The sequence below is a fragment of the Dermacentor silvarum genome, chromosome 3, assembly GCF_013339745.2.
Source record: "Dermacentor silvarum isolate Dsil-2018 chromosome 3, BIME_Dsil_1.4, whole genome shotgun sequence".
NCBI lineage: Eukaryota > Metazoa > Arthropoda > Arachnida > Ixodida > Ixodidae > Dermacentor > Dermacentor silvarum.
Window position 1 is genome coordinate 123287864 of NC_051156.1, and position 14563 is coordinate 123302426.

General features: G+C 50.9%; 1 protein-coding gene across 1 annotated transcript; it reads right to left on the minus strand.

Annotated features, from left to right (window-relative positions):
* Positions 1–1354: 1354 nt before the first annotated feature.
* Positions 1355–3148, minus strand: LOC125944530 (protein giant-like). The gene has a single exon (XM_049665026.1). It carries the CDS (start codon positions 3120–3122, stop codon positions 1677–1679), a length of 1446 nt encoding a protein of 481 aa, XP_049520983.1. The 5' UTR covers positions 3123–3148; the 3' UTR covers positions 1355–1676.
* Positions 3149–14563: the final 11415 nt, after the last annotated feature.

The following is a 14563-nucleotide window of genomic DNA, read 5'->3' on the forward strand; positions in this document are numbered from 1 at the left end:
GATATAAGATATATAATTCGTGACAAATTTATGAAGCCCAAGAAATAAACGAAGTGCCTCTCGTTCTAACAGAACCACATGTTGAATTTTGTATGCAGGTCCTGCAGAAAACCAAACGCAACAGAACTCTTTTACCGGGCGAGCATACATGCAATAGATCATAATGAGAGGCATGCCTGCCCAATCCGGATTGATTGCTGATAAGTCTACATCGCACTCTTACTGCAAGTGCTCTCTTTGAGTTAATGTGCTCTATATATGCGGAATCCAATTAAGCTTTTCGGTATATATGACACCCAAATAATTAAGTGAGTTCACCTGCGGGATAATATCTTGTCGTTAAAGAATCGAAATTTGTAACAGAAACACTTGGAGGAAAATTTGAGATGCCTCGTTTTCCGAGAGATGAGGAGAGAGATTAACGCCATCAAACCAGAATTCAAGGCTACTCATCTGGGAGTGTAGAGTTTGGCCTAATGCATGCATATCTACCAATGCAGAAGAAATGTGATGTCATCGCGTACAAGTATATATATATATATATATATTCACATGCAAATGCATCCTGTTGCAAAGGTGCAGTACTCAGTAAAATATTAAACAGCAAGGGCGATAGGACGGATCCTTGGGGTAGACCTCTTGGCTGTTTATACGTTAACGAAGGAAATCCGCTTTGAGACAAGAGAAATTCACTGCCGTTTAAAAATTCGGAAACCCACACGACAAAATAATTTGGCAACCTGCATTCTGAGGGGTGTTTATTATAGGCTTACATGCTGTACACTCTCAGTGATATCCGAAGTGACTAAGACAGCATAATTTTTTCTGACATCGAGCTAGCTGAATTCGACTTTCTAGATCGAAATCGGCACACCAAATTGAGCATCCACGCCTGAAGCCACTTTGGCATGGGCTCAAAGTCACCAATCATGGCTCTCTATCATGGGCTCTATCAGCCAATCATGTTCTCTCTATCTATGTGGTCATGTAATATCATTTCTATGTGTTTTACTAGCTAGGTTACATGTAAGAGATATTGGCCTAATATTATCTAAGACCAAATTGGCAAGCACCTTGCTTTTTAAATAATGACACTACTGTTGAAAGTGTACGTTCTAGTTAAATACACGAATGTTGAATTGAATGGTTTACCATGGCAAGAAATGCGTGAGGTGATATCTTATATAAACTATTATTACTGATGTAGTAGCGCCATCAGGACTTGGCACTATATTGGGCAGCTATAGCTTACTACATTTGTCAGTACCTCTTCTAACTACAGTAGGTATATATAATAGTTGGAAATAATAGATTATATTAGGATGGACCGCGTGGCAGTCATCGCAGTCGTTCGAGTCTTTGTGATGCGCTCGCAATGGCATTCTCTGCGCTGATGAGATGAAGTCCTCGCAGTGTAAAAGACTATCGCTGCACGTATTTAGTCGGCAGTGACATCAGCTAGCACGACACACATTCACAGGTGAACTGTAAACACCGCATCCTAACGGACCCCAAAGTCCAGAGCGTCTGTGTCCCAAGGCACGGCTTCTTTCGTGTGTCGTCCAAGCTGCCTCCTCAACCATCGCGTACCGCAGGAGTGGACCTGCCCCGATGTCCTAGCTTCGGCCACCACAGGCAGGAAGTCTTCCGAGGCCGTAAAGGTGTGCGGCCGGGAATCACTGCTGCTGGTGATGCTGCTGCTGGGAGACCAGGTTCGCGTACACGGCTTGCTGCAGGTTGAGCTCGGCGCGCAGCTTGGTGACCTCGTAGATGAGCCTCGAGTTCTCGTGTTCCAGGAAGGCGACCCGGATGGCGATCTCGTCCTCCTTGGCCCTGCGGGCGTCCCGGGACCTCTTGGCGGCCTCGTTGTTCTTGCGTCGTCGTTCCCAGTACGCGCTGTCCTTCTCGGTTTCGGGGAGGCGAGAGCGTCGTCGACCGTTGCGGATGGGACCGCCGCCGTTGGAGGTAGAGGCGCCTCCGCCGTTCGGGGAGCCACCGTTTGAGGCGGCGGCGACTACGTTGGTGGAGGTGAGGGCTTCGTTCGTGGTAGCTTCGCCGTTGGTGGTGACGACGCCGTTGGTGGACGCGTCGCCGTTGGTGACGGTCAAAATGGACGAGTTGCTGTTCTCCGGCGACGTCTGGTCGCCGTAGTCGTCACCGCTTCCAGCGGGGCACGTCGCGGTGCCGTTGCTCATTGGCGAAGGCGACGTCGTGGCTATCTGGCGCGCGGAGCCGGCGGCGGCAGAAGCCGAGCCCGTCGTCCCGGACCTACTGTGGTGTTCCTGGCGTCCGTTCCCGCATCCGGCCCGCAGCCAAGTCTCGCGGAACGCCGCGAACCCCGCTTCGGCCAACGGGTCGGCGAGGTGGAAACCCACCGGAGCGGCCAGGGCTGCGGGCAGGAACGGGTTGGAGACGCTGTACAGGCCCATGCCGAGTCGCTCTCCTCGCTGGTATGCCTTGAAAGGCCGCACGTACTTGCCCGTCGTTGACGACGCACTCGGCGGCGGCGGCGGGCTAGTAGACGTGGCAACCGGCGGCAGCTCCAAGGACGGGAACGCCGGCTGCTGTGGTGGTGGCCTGACGAGAGGCGGCGGCGCCGGGGAGTCCGAGGACAGGTTGCTCGCTGTAGGAGACGGCAGAGACGTCGTCAGCGAAGAGTTTTGCAGGCCCCGCATCAGGCCGCCGTAGGCGTTGGCGTATCCGTTCTGGAACGAGCCGGGCGGTGACGTCGAGGCGGACCTGTTGGTCGACGTCGTCGTGCGAGGGATCACCAGCAACGGATTACGCTGGTGGAACCCCGGGGACTGCATCGGGTTCGGCGCGTGTAGGAGAGGGGAGACGACGCCCAGAGGGACGTGGTCGTCCTGGGAGGGCCTCCGGTCGTCTTCGGAGGACAACGGCGAAGAACAGGAGGATGCGGCTCCACTCTTGAGGGAGAAATCTAGCGGCTGTTCGGGCTGCGCGCGGTCTCCGTGGTCGGCGCTTCCACGGGCACCCTGGCCGCAGAAGTCGCGGTCGGGAGAGCAGCAGGCATCTGAGGACAGAGGGTCCATGTCGATGACCGGGCTTGACGGGCGGACGGGCTCGGGGTTCTGCGTCTCCTGGTCTTGGTGACGGTCCATGGTGTTCCTTCCGAAGCCTCCGGAGTGAAGTATGTGCTGCGTCGAGAAAGAGCAAGAAAGAAAAGAAAACAAAGGTAAGAATCGCGTCACTATACATCTTTGAAAACTGGAGTACACGGGAGGGTCATTTTTAAGTTTTCCGAAATTTTTAGAGATCGCCTGTTGCGGAGAACGTAATTCTAGTTCTTGAGCTGGATTATTCAGAGAGGACGACATTACTTGCACGAGAAGTGGAAGCATACACACCCAATTAAAACGAATCATTAATTAACTTCTCGATTAATTACTTTACAGCACATATAAGCAGCTTACGAGTTGTAGCCGGTGAGTTTCCAAGGCGTATTCACTTGGAATGAATATACAAAATTATGCCAGTTTGGAGATATACACCATCAAACTTGCCGTTAAAATGCACTGTTCTACATGCAAAGCGGTGTACTGAACAATTCAGATGGTAGCGTCTGTTCGTAACCGAGAAGGCAGGTGACGCAGAGCAGGAACAGCTGGTTGCCTGAACGGTTAACACTCGTGCTAAGCACTGGCGATCCGGCTGGCCCACCGGCTGCACTGCAGGCATTGAACAGACGATCTGGCTGGCCTTGTGCTCTTCATTACATACATACTTTTTAACAAAGCTCTTTTTTTATGCACTGAAGTACAGAAGTAACTGGAATGCCTAAGTACTTCGTCCCACACTTTGGGAAATAATGTCTCAAAACTGGTGTCATCCTGGAGATTCATTTCAAGTGGATACGTCTTTCAAACTGACGGGCTACAATTGCAATATATTGCAATACGCGTACGCGCCATTAACTAATTAATAAAGTTAATTAGTGAATGTTTGTTAATTAGTTGAATATGTGTTTCGATTTCGCGTGCCAATAATGTCCAGCTCTACAAATAATTCACGCTCAAGGGCTAGAATCATGCTATGTATCCCATGTCTTTTTTTTTTATTCCGGAAAACTTAAAAATGGTCACACCGTGAAGGCTGCAGCAACATGGCACTGTACTGCAAGCAATACGAATGCTCTATGGATCTGAGTGACAACGATTCTCGGCAAGTATGTTAATCAGAGAACATGCGGAATATACACATACAGGACACAAAGAAAAATCACCAGCCCTTCACCTGTCGAGAAAATGGGGTAAGCGAAGCTTGTGTTTGTATCCGACCTTCGTCAGGGTAACGTAAAGTTCACGACATGTCACGTTAATGAAACAAAGGTTTACTAAATGTATGCATCGAAAGAACGAAACGTACTACGCAACGGAAGGTAAAATACCACGAAAGGGAAACAAAAGTAGAAGGAAAGGGAAGGGAAAGTAGTAGGTAAAGTACACACACGACTAGCTTCGCTTAGCCCCATTTTCTCGACAGGGGAAGGGCTGGTGATTTTCTTTCTTTTTCTCTCTCTTTCTCTCTATTTTTCTTCATATTTCTGTCTTTCTTTCTCTTTCCTTTTTCGTCTCTGGTACGTGCCATTGAGCTTGGACCCTTTCTGCACTGTCACCAGGATCGGCCCACTTTTGGGCGTGACACCACCCCCACCACCACCGAAACTTGTGAGCCTATAAAGTCCAGCTTAAAAACGGAGGGAGGGGGGGAGCACTCCTTTAATACTGATTTGTTTGTCCACGTGCGTGGCTAGGTTAGTGGCACCTAATATGAAATCATATGTGATCACATTGTGCTCCTCTTTCCAAGCTATTTATCAACAAACTGCACTAAACGTCGGCCTAAAGCACTGGACTAAAAGCACGAATAGACGTTAGTTGAAGGCCAGCGCTTGGTCGTTCGAATTCTTGCTTGGTGCCAAGTCCCGGCCTTTCGCGCCGTCTCCGACCTCGATATGTACCAGTTAGCCTTCGTCAAAGCCCCCGTTGAGATAGAGAGAAGCATCGCGGACGTGCTAAGCAGGGAGGGTATTTTGTGCAAGCAATTTTTTTTTTTTTTTGTATTTCTACCATGGCACATCGGTACGAGTGACACACCGCGTGGGAAAAAAAGAAAAATAAGGAAACCGAATAAGTCTACCAAATGTAACTTTAGGCAACGTACTCTTGGGCAGCGCGTAATAGAAGGATGTATATACAGTAGCGCCCGCCGGAACAGTACGCGTATGTTCTCGAGACTGGCTGCTCGAGGCACTTATTCGCGGGCTTTTTTCACGCTCGGAGAAACACGTTTTTGTTGCACATATTAAGCAACAGTAAGGCTGTATTCGGAGTTTCTCACGCTGCTCTGCAATTTTCTAATTGACACTTTTCATCTAACTATAATATTGGAGAAGTCGGTTAATTAATTAGGACCAACTATGTAATTAGTCGGAATGCAAAAAAATCTTAGTTGGGCGGAATGCCAAAAAAAATCTTAGTTAGGCGGAATGCAAAAAAAAAAGTCTTAGGCGGAATGCAAAAAAAAAAAAAAAAAATCTTAGTACCTCCAAGCACCGGCAAACAGCATTACCTTGATTCTCTCCAGCTACGTGGCATTTGCATAATTTTAAATCTTGGTGCTGATAGGGACCCCTAGTATAATGCGAAGTCTCTCCATTGAGGATGAAACAAATTGTACCATGTTAGCGGCAATCTAAAGAAGTGACAATTAGTTTTATAGATGCTATTGACCCGAAGGTCGTTTACGGGTTGGGTCAAATACGCAGCGAATACAAGCGGTCCTGTGCATGAGATCAGAGGTTCGAGCAAGGTTGGAAGTTAAGCAGCGAAGGGTAGGTAGACTGGCTCTGGGAGCACACGGAAATACACCAAATCAGGGGGTACAGGGTGACATGGGATGGACGTCATTCGAGGGCAGGGAAGCCAGCAGCAAGATAGAATTTGAGGAGCGATTGAGAGAGATGGCAGAAAAGCGGTGGGCAAGGAGAGTTTTCAGTTATTTGTACATGAGGAATGTTGATACAAAATGGAGGAAGCTGACCAGAAAACTGTCAATCAAATATTTGGACTGCAGGAGGGGTGCAAACCAGGAAACAGCGGTTAAGAAAAAGGTTAAGGAAACAGAGAGGGGTCTGTGGAAAACAGGGATGCAGACGAAATCAGCACTGGGCACATACCGAACTTTCAAGCAAGAAATTGCCAAAGAAAATATCTACGATAATTCTAGGGGAAGCTCTTTGTTGTTTGAAGCCAGGACGGGAGTATTGCGGACTAAGATGTACCGAGTCAAGTACGAAGGTATAGACACGTTGTGCTGTGCGTGTGGAGAAGAAGAGGAAACGGCTGAACACCTCATACTTTTCTGTAAGGGGCTTAACCCTACAGTGCAAGGCAACGGGGCTGATTTTTTCAAAGCATTGGGGTTTAGGGACAGTGAAGGCAAAATAGACTTTAAGCGGGTAGAAATAACCAAACAGAGGTTATCTGATTGGTGGATAAAATTAAGGCAGGGGTGAAATTTCACCCACCACAAAGTACAAATTATGTTAATAGTCATGGCTAGGTGGCGTATGCCACCGCCCGATTTAAAGGGTTCAGCCTCATCCATCCATCCATCCAGCTACGTGGCATTTGCATAATTTTAAATCTTGGTGCTGATAGGGACCCCTAGTATAAAGCGAAGTCTCTCCATTGAGGATGAAACAAATTGTACCATGTTAGCGGCAATCTAAAGAAGTGACAATTAGTTTTATAGATGCTGTTGACCCGAAGGTCGTTTACGGGTTGGGTGAAATACGCAGCGAATACAAGTGAGAAATATGCATTCCAGGCGGTGACTTTACCCGCACGTTAAAAACGCCAAACACAGTCTAATACAAGTGTGAAAACCCCGCCAATGCTGAGAATACTACGTTCAAATCATAAGTGGGGTCACAGATTACAGAGCAGTCGCGCGTGAGACCGAGTCAAACAGGGCAATCCACAAAGCAAAAACGAACAAGACCAGCCATTCACACGATGTCATTGCGCGTAAAAAAAGGAAATGTGTTGACACTAGGTGCCTGAGTGCCTTCGAAGACATATTTCAAAAGTTTGCGGAGCGTAATCTATATCATGGATCGTTTTTCTGCGTTTAAAAGAAAGCTCGCAATACGAAAAAAAGAAAACGTACCAACCATGGAGAGAAGCAGCCACAAACAGCAGGTCACAGGTCAGGCACGTCGCACGATCACCAGGTCCTGGCCATGGAGGAAGAAGGAGACGGGAGCGTCCAAACTCGTCGAGGCAACCGCACGCAGCGCTCTTCGGCCGAGTGTATTCGCCTTGCTCGTGTACTCCTAAATGCAAAGGATGCTACGTCGGGCCTCTAGCGCGCTGTCTTGCACAGCCAGTGAGGAGGGGGATAGGTACAGCGGGTTGCGCATGAACAGGTTCTGAAGCGGGCAGTGAACCAAAGAAAAATGGCATGTATTGCTCACGAGGATTTCACCACGACACACATTCATACGCACTAGCGCCACCTGGATATAGCCACCCTAACGTATAGGGGGAAGAGGAGCGGGTGGCTTGACAGATCAACGGCGGTGCTACCTCAAGGGCTGCACAAGATAACGCGAACCGTTCCTCTCGCAAACGAACCTCTTAGCAGGGGTACGGGAAACGAGGCATGCGACATCCACGACGTTTTGATTATGCCCTCTGACGGGTTCGGGCGAACGCCACAATGCCCTCTGGACGTGAGCCCGCTCTGCCAAAAGCCCTGCAGAAGCTGCCGCGCTTGCCTCCGTGATCGCGCGCAACAGCACTCGAAGGGAGGATGTAGGGATTGGGTTAGAGAGGGAGTACTCTTCCTGCTTGCATGTGCGGTCGCGCTGCTTTGAAGGCGCGATTATTGTTCGCGTGCGTTTCGTGAGCTTGTGTTCGGGTGTTGTCGCCACGGTCCCTCGACAAAGGTGGCAGCGGCCTTTTAGGGGCGTTTGAAATGGCTAGAAAGTGCTTCGTTCCGAATTGCAATTCTGGATACCGGACTTGTGCGGAGCGTGTGCCTTCATTCAAAGCGCCGTCCGACAGCGGTCGTCTAGAGCAATGGCACCGTGCAGATCTGAGGGCAGACCGAACTCTAATGCCTACCGACCATGTGTGCGTCAACCATCTTTCAAAGGATACGATATCGACGGCGTATTACGCGGAGCTCGATAAAAGGGTTCCCACCTTATTTCCGAACTGTCCAAAGAACCTCGCACGAGCCCCGTTTACATGAATGCGAAGTGGCGCATCGCATTTCCAAGCGCATTTGGGAAAGGCTATGCGACGCCGTTTACATGTAGCGACGGTGTCCTTAGAGGCCCCCCTCGGCTCTCGCTTGCTTCTCGGAAGCGTCTTCGCGGTTGTCATCGAAGGTATTGTTAAGCGCCCCCGCCTCTGTTCTCCCCTCTCAGTAGCTTCACGCTTGTTATCGAAGGTCTTGTTAGGCGCCCCCGCTCTCGAGGATCCTGCGTTTACACGCTCCGCGAGAGTCGACTTTCGCCCGTAAATCTACCCTCGCCTGGCGCATTAATGCAATGCGCCTTCCTAGCGCATTACCGCTGTTTACATGAATGCGATGCGCTAGAAATGCGATGCGATGCGACACTGTCGCATTCAAATAAACCTCGGAAGCCGCTGCCGAAGAGAGAACCTGCTGTGTGCCATAGCAGTTCGTGCAAATCTTGCTGCATGTACAAGATGTATACTGGGTGGTTTAACTATCCTGCACCAAGATTTAAAAATATGCAAATGTCACGTAGCTGGACAGAACCAAAGTAATGTTGTCTGCCGTCGCTTGGAGATATTGAGATTATTTTTTTTATTCCGTTTAATTACATAATTGTTTTCATAATTGATTAATCAACTTTTATAATGCTATAATTGGATAAAACGTGTGCACGAGAGAATTGTAGCATGGAAAACTCCCGATATAGCTTTCTGTTGCTCAATACGTGACACATAACAGTGTTTTCCGAGCGTGAAAGAAACCCGCGAATGCACGCAAAATTGCCGTGCGACTGGCCGCTCGAGGCACTTTGCGTGTATTCGTGGTAGAGAGACTACATGCTACGCGCTGCGTGGAGGCTCCCTAAATCGTGGGCTCCTTTCACGCTCAGAAAAAACACTTCTACGTAGCGCGTATTGAGCAATAGAAAGCTTTATCGGGAGTCTTTCATGCTGCTCTACAATTTTCTCATTGACACTTTTAATCTAATTATAATATTTGAGAAATTGATTAATTATGTAATAGACTACTTAAGTAATTAGGCGGAATGTAAAAAATAATCCGGGTATCTGCAAGGGACGGCAACAACATTACTAAGGTTCTGTCCAGCTACGTGACAATTGCATATTTTTAAATATTTGTGCACCCTGTATAATACTGCTGTTTTCTGTGCAGATGTGTGCCTGATTTTCAAATTTGTTCCATCCTGGCTAATGATTTTTTTTTACAATGCGCGTGTGGTGTATATTACACGCTTGCATGTTTTATTCAACATTTTTCCATTGTGGGAGTGTATGAGAACGTAAGCTTCTGGGATGGTTCTCCCCTGTTAAAATTATCGAGCTGCTTCATGCACAATTTTTTTCGTATTGTGTCTTTGCAAAAAAAATGTCTATGGGATTATTGTGTAGGGGGTGTAAGTGTATTTGCGGACAGGCTGTAGCATCCATTGTCAAACACGCTTACATTGGCACATTCTCATATGCAATTTAAGAAAAAAGAAAGTCACCTCTTTTTTTTTTTAGATCCTGCGAGAGTCACTCAGTCCTCAATGTACGAAAGCCAAATGAATAATATACACGACCAACGTTAAATGGAATTGTAATAAAAAAGTAATTTGCTCAGGTTTTCACCAGTACACTGTATTAGTGATGCTGCAATCCAAGATAAGATGCCTGTCTTCGCCCCGTCTAATAAATTCCCATTTGAAATGGTTTACATAGCTACGTGCATTCTCATCATAAGCCCTAGCGCGTTGCATATCGCAAGCTTCCGCCGTTTCATTTCGTAATTTATATCGTGGCCACACTGGATTCGCTCAACGATGATTGAACAGTTTTCTAGGTGTGAATAGAAGCAGCGATAAGCATGAAATACAACATTTTCCTGTGCAGTCACTATTTTCTTCTGATCGAGGGGTAGCACGTGGGCTAACGCTTTTATTTTTTGATGCTTGGATGAACGGCTAGATAAGTGGTTCTTGAGGGAAAGGGAAAGGTTGGCGCTATCTTCTGCAGCCCTTGAGGGAGCACGGCTCAGCGCCAACGGGGAGGGGTAAGTGGGAGCGAAAGAAGGGATAGAGTGGAGTCGCCATGGCTGGGCGAAGCAAAACCGGCAGGCATAGGCGGCACGTATCAGGCCGAGAAGGAAGGCCTTGGTGTGCTGCAGAGTCGGCAGGGGTGTTGTGCCAGGCCGGTCAGGCCCGGGGTGGGGTGGGAGGCCGTGAGGCCTTCCCGCTTGTAGAAATGTTCTTAGAGGCGTGCGTAGAGCCCTGACGAGTCAAGGAACTCCACGACACCTCGAAGTGCAGAAAGGTGGTGTCGGCCGGGGAAGAGGAGATCTTCCTCCTTGCCAGAGGGGAGGCCCAGGCGGCGGAACTCCTGCAGGAGTGGGCCCCGCTGCTGCAGGTACGCCGGGCAGGCCAGCAGGAGATGTTCGATCGTCTCCGGCTCCCCGCAGGAGCTGCAGGCCGGGGACGTCGCTCGTCCCAGTCGGTAGCTGCGTGCTGCCGTCCAGCTGCAGCCGATGCGGAGCCGGAGAAGGAGCGAGGTCTCCCTGCGAGCCAGGCCTCGCTGGGGGAGTGGTCGTGGGGGGCATCCCAGTGCCACCCGTTTGTCTGGGTGGTGGGTCGCCAGGTGTCGCCGCAGCCTCAGTCCTGTGAAGTCGCCCTCCGTCACGGCCCGACTGAGGGGCACAGTGGTGTGGTGGGCGTCCTTCGCCAGGGTGTCGGCTGCCTCGTTGCCCGGGATCCCTACGTGGGCGGGGATCCAGTGCAGGGACACCGGGTGGCCTGCGTCCTGCAGCGCTGTCAGCCGGGTAGACAGCAGTGCGACTCCAAGGCTGGCGCTTTCTGGCCTCTGAAGGCCGAGGAGGGCTGCCTTGTAGTCGCAGAGGATGGCCGCTGGTACCCCAGGAAGCTCCTCGGAGAGTAGGTCGACGGCCAGGTGGAGGCCTGCCACCTCCGCTGCAGTCGAGCTGGCGTGTCTGGGCAGTCGACACTGCCTGCTCTTCTGCAGGGCTGGTGCCGTGCAGGCCGCCGTGGCAGAACCGTTGTCCGGTACCACCGAACCGTCGACGTACACCAGGAGGTGGTCTCCGAGGGTCTCTTCCAGGAGGCAGGCGGCCGTCTGCTGCAGGGCGCAAGCGGGCGAGCGCCTCTTCGAAATCCCGGGCAGCTGCGTGGCGATGGGGACAGGAGGCCTCTGCGGTGGGGGCAGCTGTACCGCATTCGGCGGTGGGTTGCCAACCACCTCCTCGTAGAGGCGGCACAGCTGACCCATCCTTGAGGAAGGCCGGGACTGGAGGCGACGCAGCAGGCCTCTGCCATCAGGAGCATGGTGGAGGCGGTCGACGTGCCTCAGCCCCTGCTGCAGGAAGAGGAGCGACAGGGGCCATGCTCCAGCCTCCGCAAGGGTGAACGGCTAGACCGGACGAAACAAATTGTGCGCGCGAGCGTAACTTGAATGGGCTTTGAGTGCTGCCCGATCGATCCGTGTTCACGTCATTCACGCCCTGCACAAGGAACCTTCATGTTAGCGAAGCATTAAGCCTGGTATACTTAACCTTTAATCTGAAATAACGAATTTCCTTCGCGCTTTGAGTTTTACTCACTCCACTACGAGCGAAAATTTATCGGACGCAGAGTAATGTCAAGCCGCCGACGCCGCTAAGCTGGGACTGCTGACCGCGGCGCCATCTATCGGCTCGCAGCAGAGCTACTCGGTGCGCCAGCGCGCTGCCGAACATAATCTGGACGCTTGCGCGCGCGCAGTGTCAACACTTAAAGGTTCTTACACCGTGCTATACAACCGGATCCAGTACCGTGCACCCTCAAGGGCTGCAGAAGATAGCGCCAACCTTTCCTTTCTCAAACGCACCATTTAGTAGTAATCAGGAAATGGGTTTTTAACCTTACTCATCTGCGCTCGGAGCAGTTCACCTGGCATGACGCGGGAGAAAGAAAATGCGTCGTCAGAAATCCTTGCTCATTTTGACTCTTCATGAAGTAATGGAATGAGTGAATGAATGACAGGTATATCTGTGTACGACGAGTTGCAAGCGAGGTAACATTTAACATCACATCACAACTGTAGTATGCCTTCGACATGACAGCACAGAGAGCTTCGCTTACATCGACTCCCCTATTGCGTGGAATCTGCATATATTTTTGTTTTTTCCTTAGAATAGCAGAAGAAGGCAAGAGGGGAGGGGGAGAGGGGGTGGTTGTATCACCACCTGTAACCTCAGTTGAGCGTGAGAAGTCGCCCTGCAAGACTTTAACGGAGGAGGGAGGGGGGGGGGGGTGTTTTCGCACGTCGCTTTCATCATCATCATCAGTCTATCTTTATGTCCACTACAGGAGGAAGGCCTCTCCCTGTGATCTCAATTACCCCTGTCTTGCAAGTCATGTAGTGAGAAATACGGGCGCCAGCAGAAGACGAAGAATAAGACGTTTGTTGTTGGTGCTCGCGCTCGCTCCGTTTTGGCCGTTGCCTGCTTCTGCGCATTCATATAAACGCCGAGCGCATCTCCATTAATCGCGTACTATCAATTGGTGGAGCGTGCTGGTTCCCTTTTCATCCTGGAACTCCGTACCCGGACTCTACCCCCAGCCTCGGCCATGCCTGACGACGTGCCCCAGCAAGGTGCTCCCGCACCACCGGTGGTTGCCTGCTCCGGCGTACCCCGACAGCGCGACCCTGTCATTTCCAACGGCACCGACGAGCACGACGTCCAGGACTGGCTCACTTCGTATGAGCGGGTAAGCACCCACAATAAGTGGGATGACGACAAGCTCAGCAACGTCACCTTTTACCTGGCGGGCGCAGCACAGGTGTGGTTTCACAACCACGAAGTTGATATTGCCAATTGGGCATCCTTTAAAACGAGCTTGAAGGAAGTCTTCGGCCGTCCCGCTGTTCGCAAGCTCCACGCGGAACAACGCTTACGCGGTCGCGCCCAGCAATCCGGCGAGAACTACACGTCCTACATTGAGGATATTGTGGACCTCTGCCGTCGCATTAACCCTGCTATGTCCGAAGCTGATAAAATCAGACACATCATGAAGGGGATTGAGGACGACGCTATTTCCAAATGCTGATTGCCAAAAATCCCCAAACTGTCGCAGACGTGGCTCAGTACTGTCAGAGCTATGACGAGTTGCGGAAACAGCGCATTTGTACACGACTCCCGAGCTCTGACCCGGCCGACATGTCATCATTCACTGTAGGCACCGTTTCTACTGACACCACAATGTTATGGCAGCAGATACAGCAGTTCGTCCGAGAGGAAGTGGCACGGCAATTGTCCCTTGTTCCCTGCGTCCCGACCTCAGCGCAGGGACTTGCTCCGACGCTACGACAGGCCATAGAGGAGCAAATTTCTGAGACGCTACCAACCACCTTCCAACATCCGCCTTTGTCCGCTCCTCTGACCTACGCTGAAGTCGCATGCAGACAGTCAGCAGCAGTGCCGCTCAGCCCGGATCCTGGTCGACTAGCAAATGCCTTCTTCGCTGCGCGTGCGCCTGTCCACCCGAACCCGCCACCTTTTTGCCGTCCCGCGCCGCCGTCCACTAATCCTTGGCGCACCCCGGACAACAGGCCTATTTGCTACTTCTGTTGTCTGCCTGACCATGTCGCATGTTTCGGCCGTCGTCGTGACTTCCGTCCTAGTGCGGGCGAAGACAATCGGGACTACTTTCGTTCTGAGTCACCGCGCCCGATTTCCTCCCACTCTACGATGGACACCTGCTCACCGAATCGCCGTGGCTATACGAGACACTTCGGTCACCCTCACCACGTCGCCGTTCACTTTCCCCAATGGTTCGTCGCCCCCCACCAGTCCAAGCGGAAAACTAGCCCTCGCAGTTCCGGAGGCAAGAACTGCGCTTGTGTCGACAACTTCAAGGCCTCGATTTTTACCTGCGAACGAAATAACCGTGAATATCGAAGGTGTTTCTGTGCAAGCACTCGTCGATACTGGTGCTGCTGTGTCTGTTCTTAGTGGAGAACTGTGCCGCAAGTTAAAAAAGATAACGATACCGCTTTCCGATGTCTCTCTGCGTACCGCGACCGCGCACCACATTCAAGCTTCAGTGGCATGCACAGCTCGTCTTGTCATACAGGACATTTTGTACTCAGTCGAATTTGTCGTTTTTTTCGCCATGTTCTCACGACGTTATTTTGGGTTGGGACTTTCTCGCTACTAACCACGCCGTTGTTGACTGTGCGCGTGCCGCGCTTGAGTTGTCGCCGATGTGTGCCGCCGCTTCTGACAAGCCACCTTC

Excerpts from the sequence above, each read along its gene's own strand:
- LOC125944530 (XM_049665026.1), bottom strand. The coding sequence starts at position 3,122 with ATGGACCGTCACCAAGACCAGGAGACGCAGAACCCCGAGCCCGTCCGC.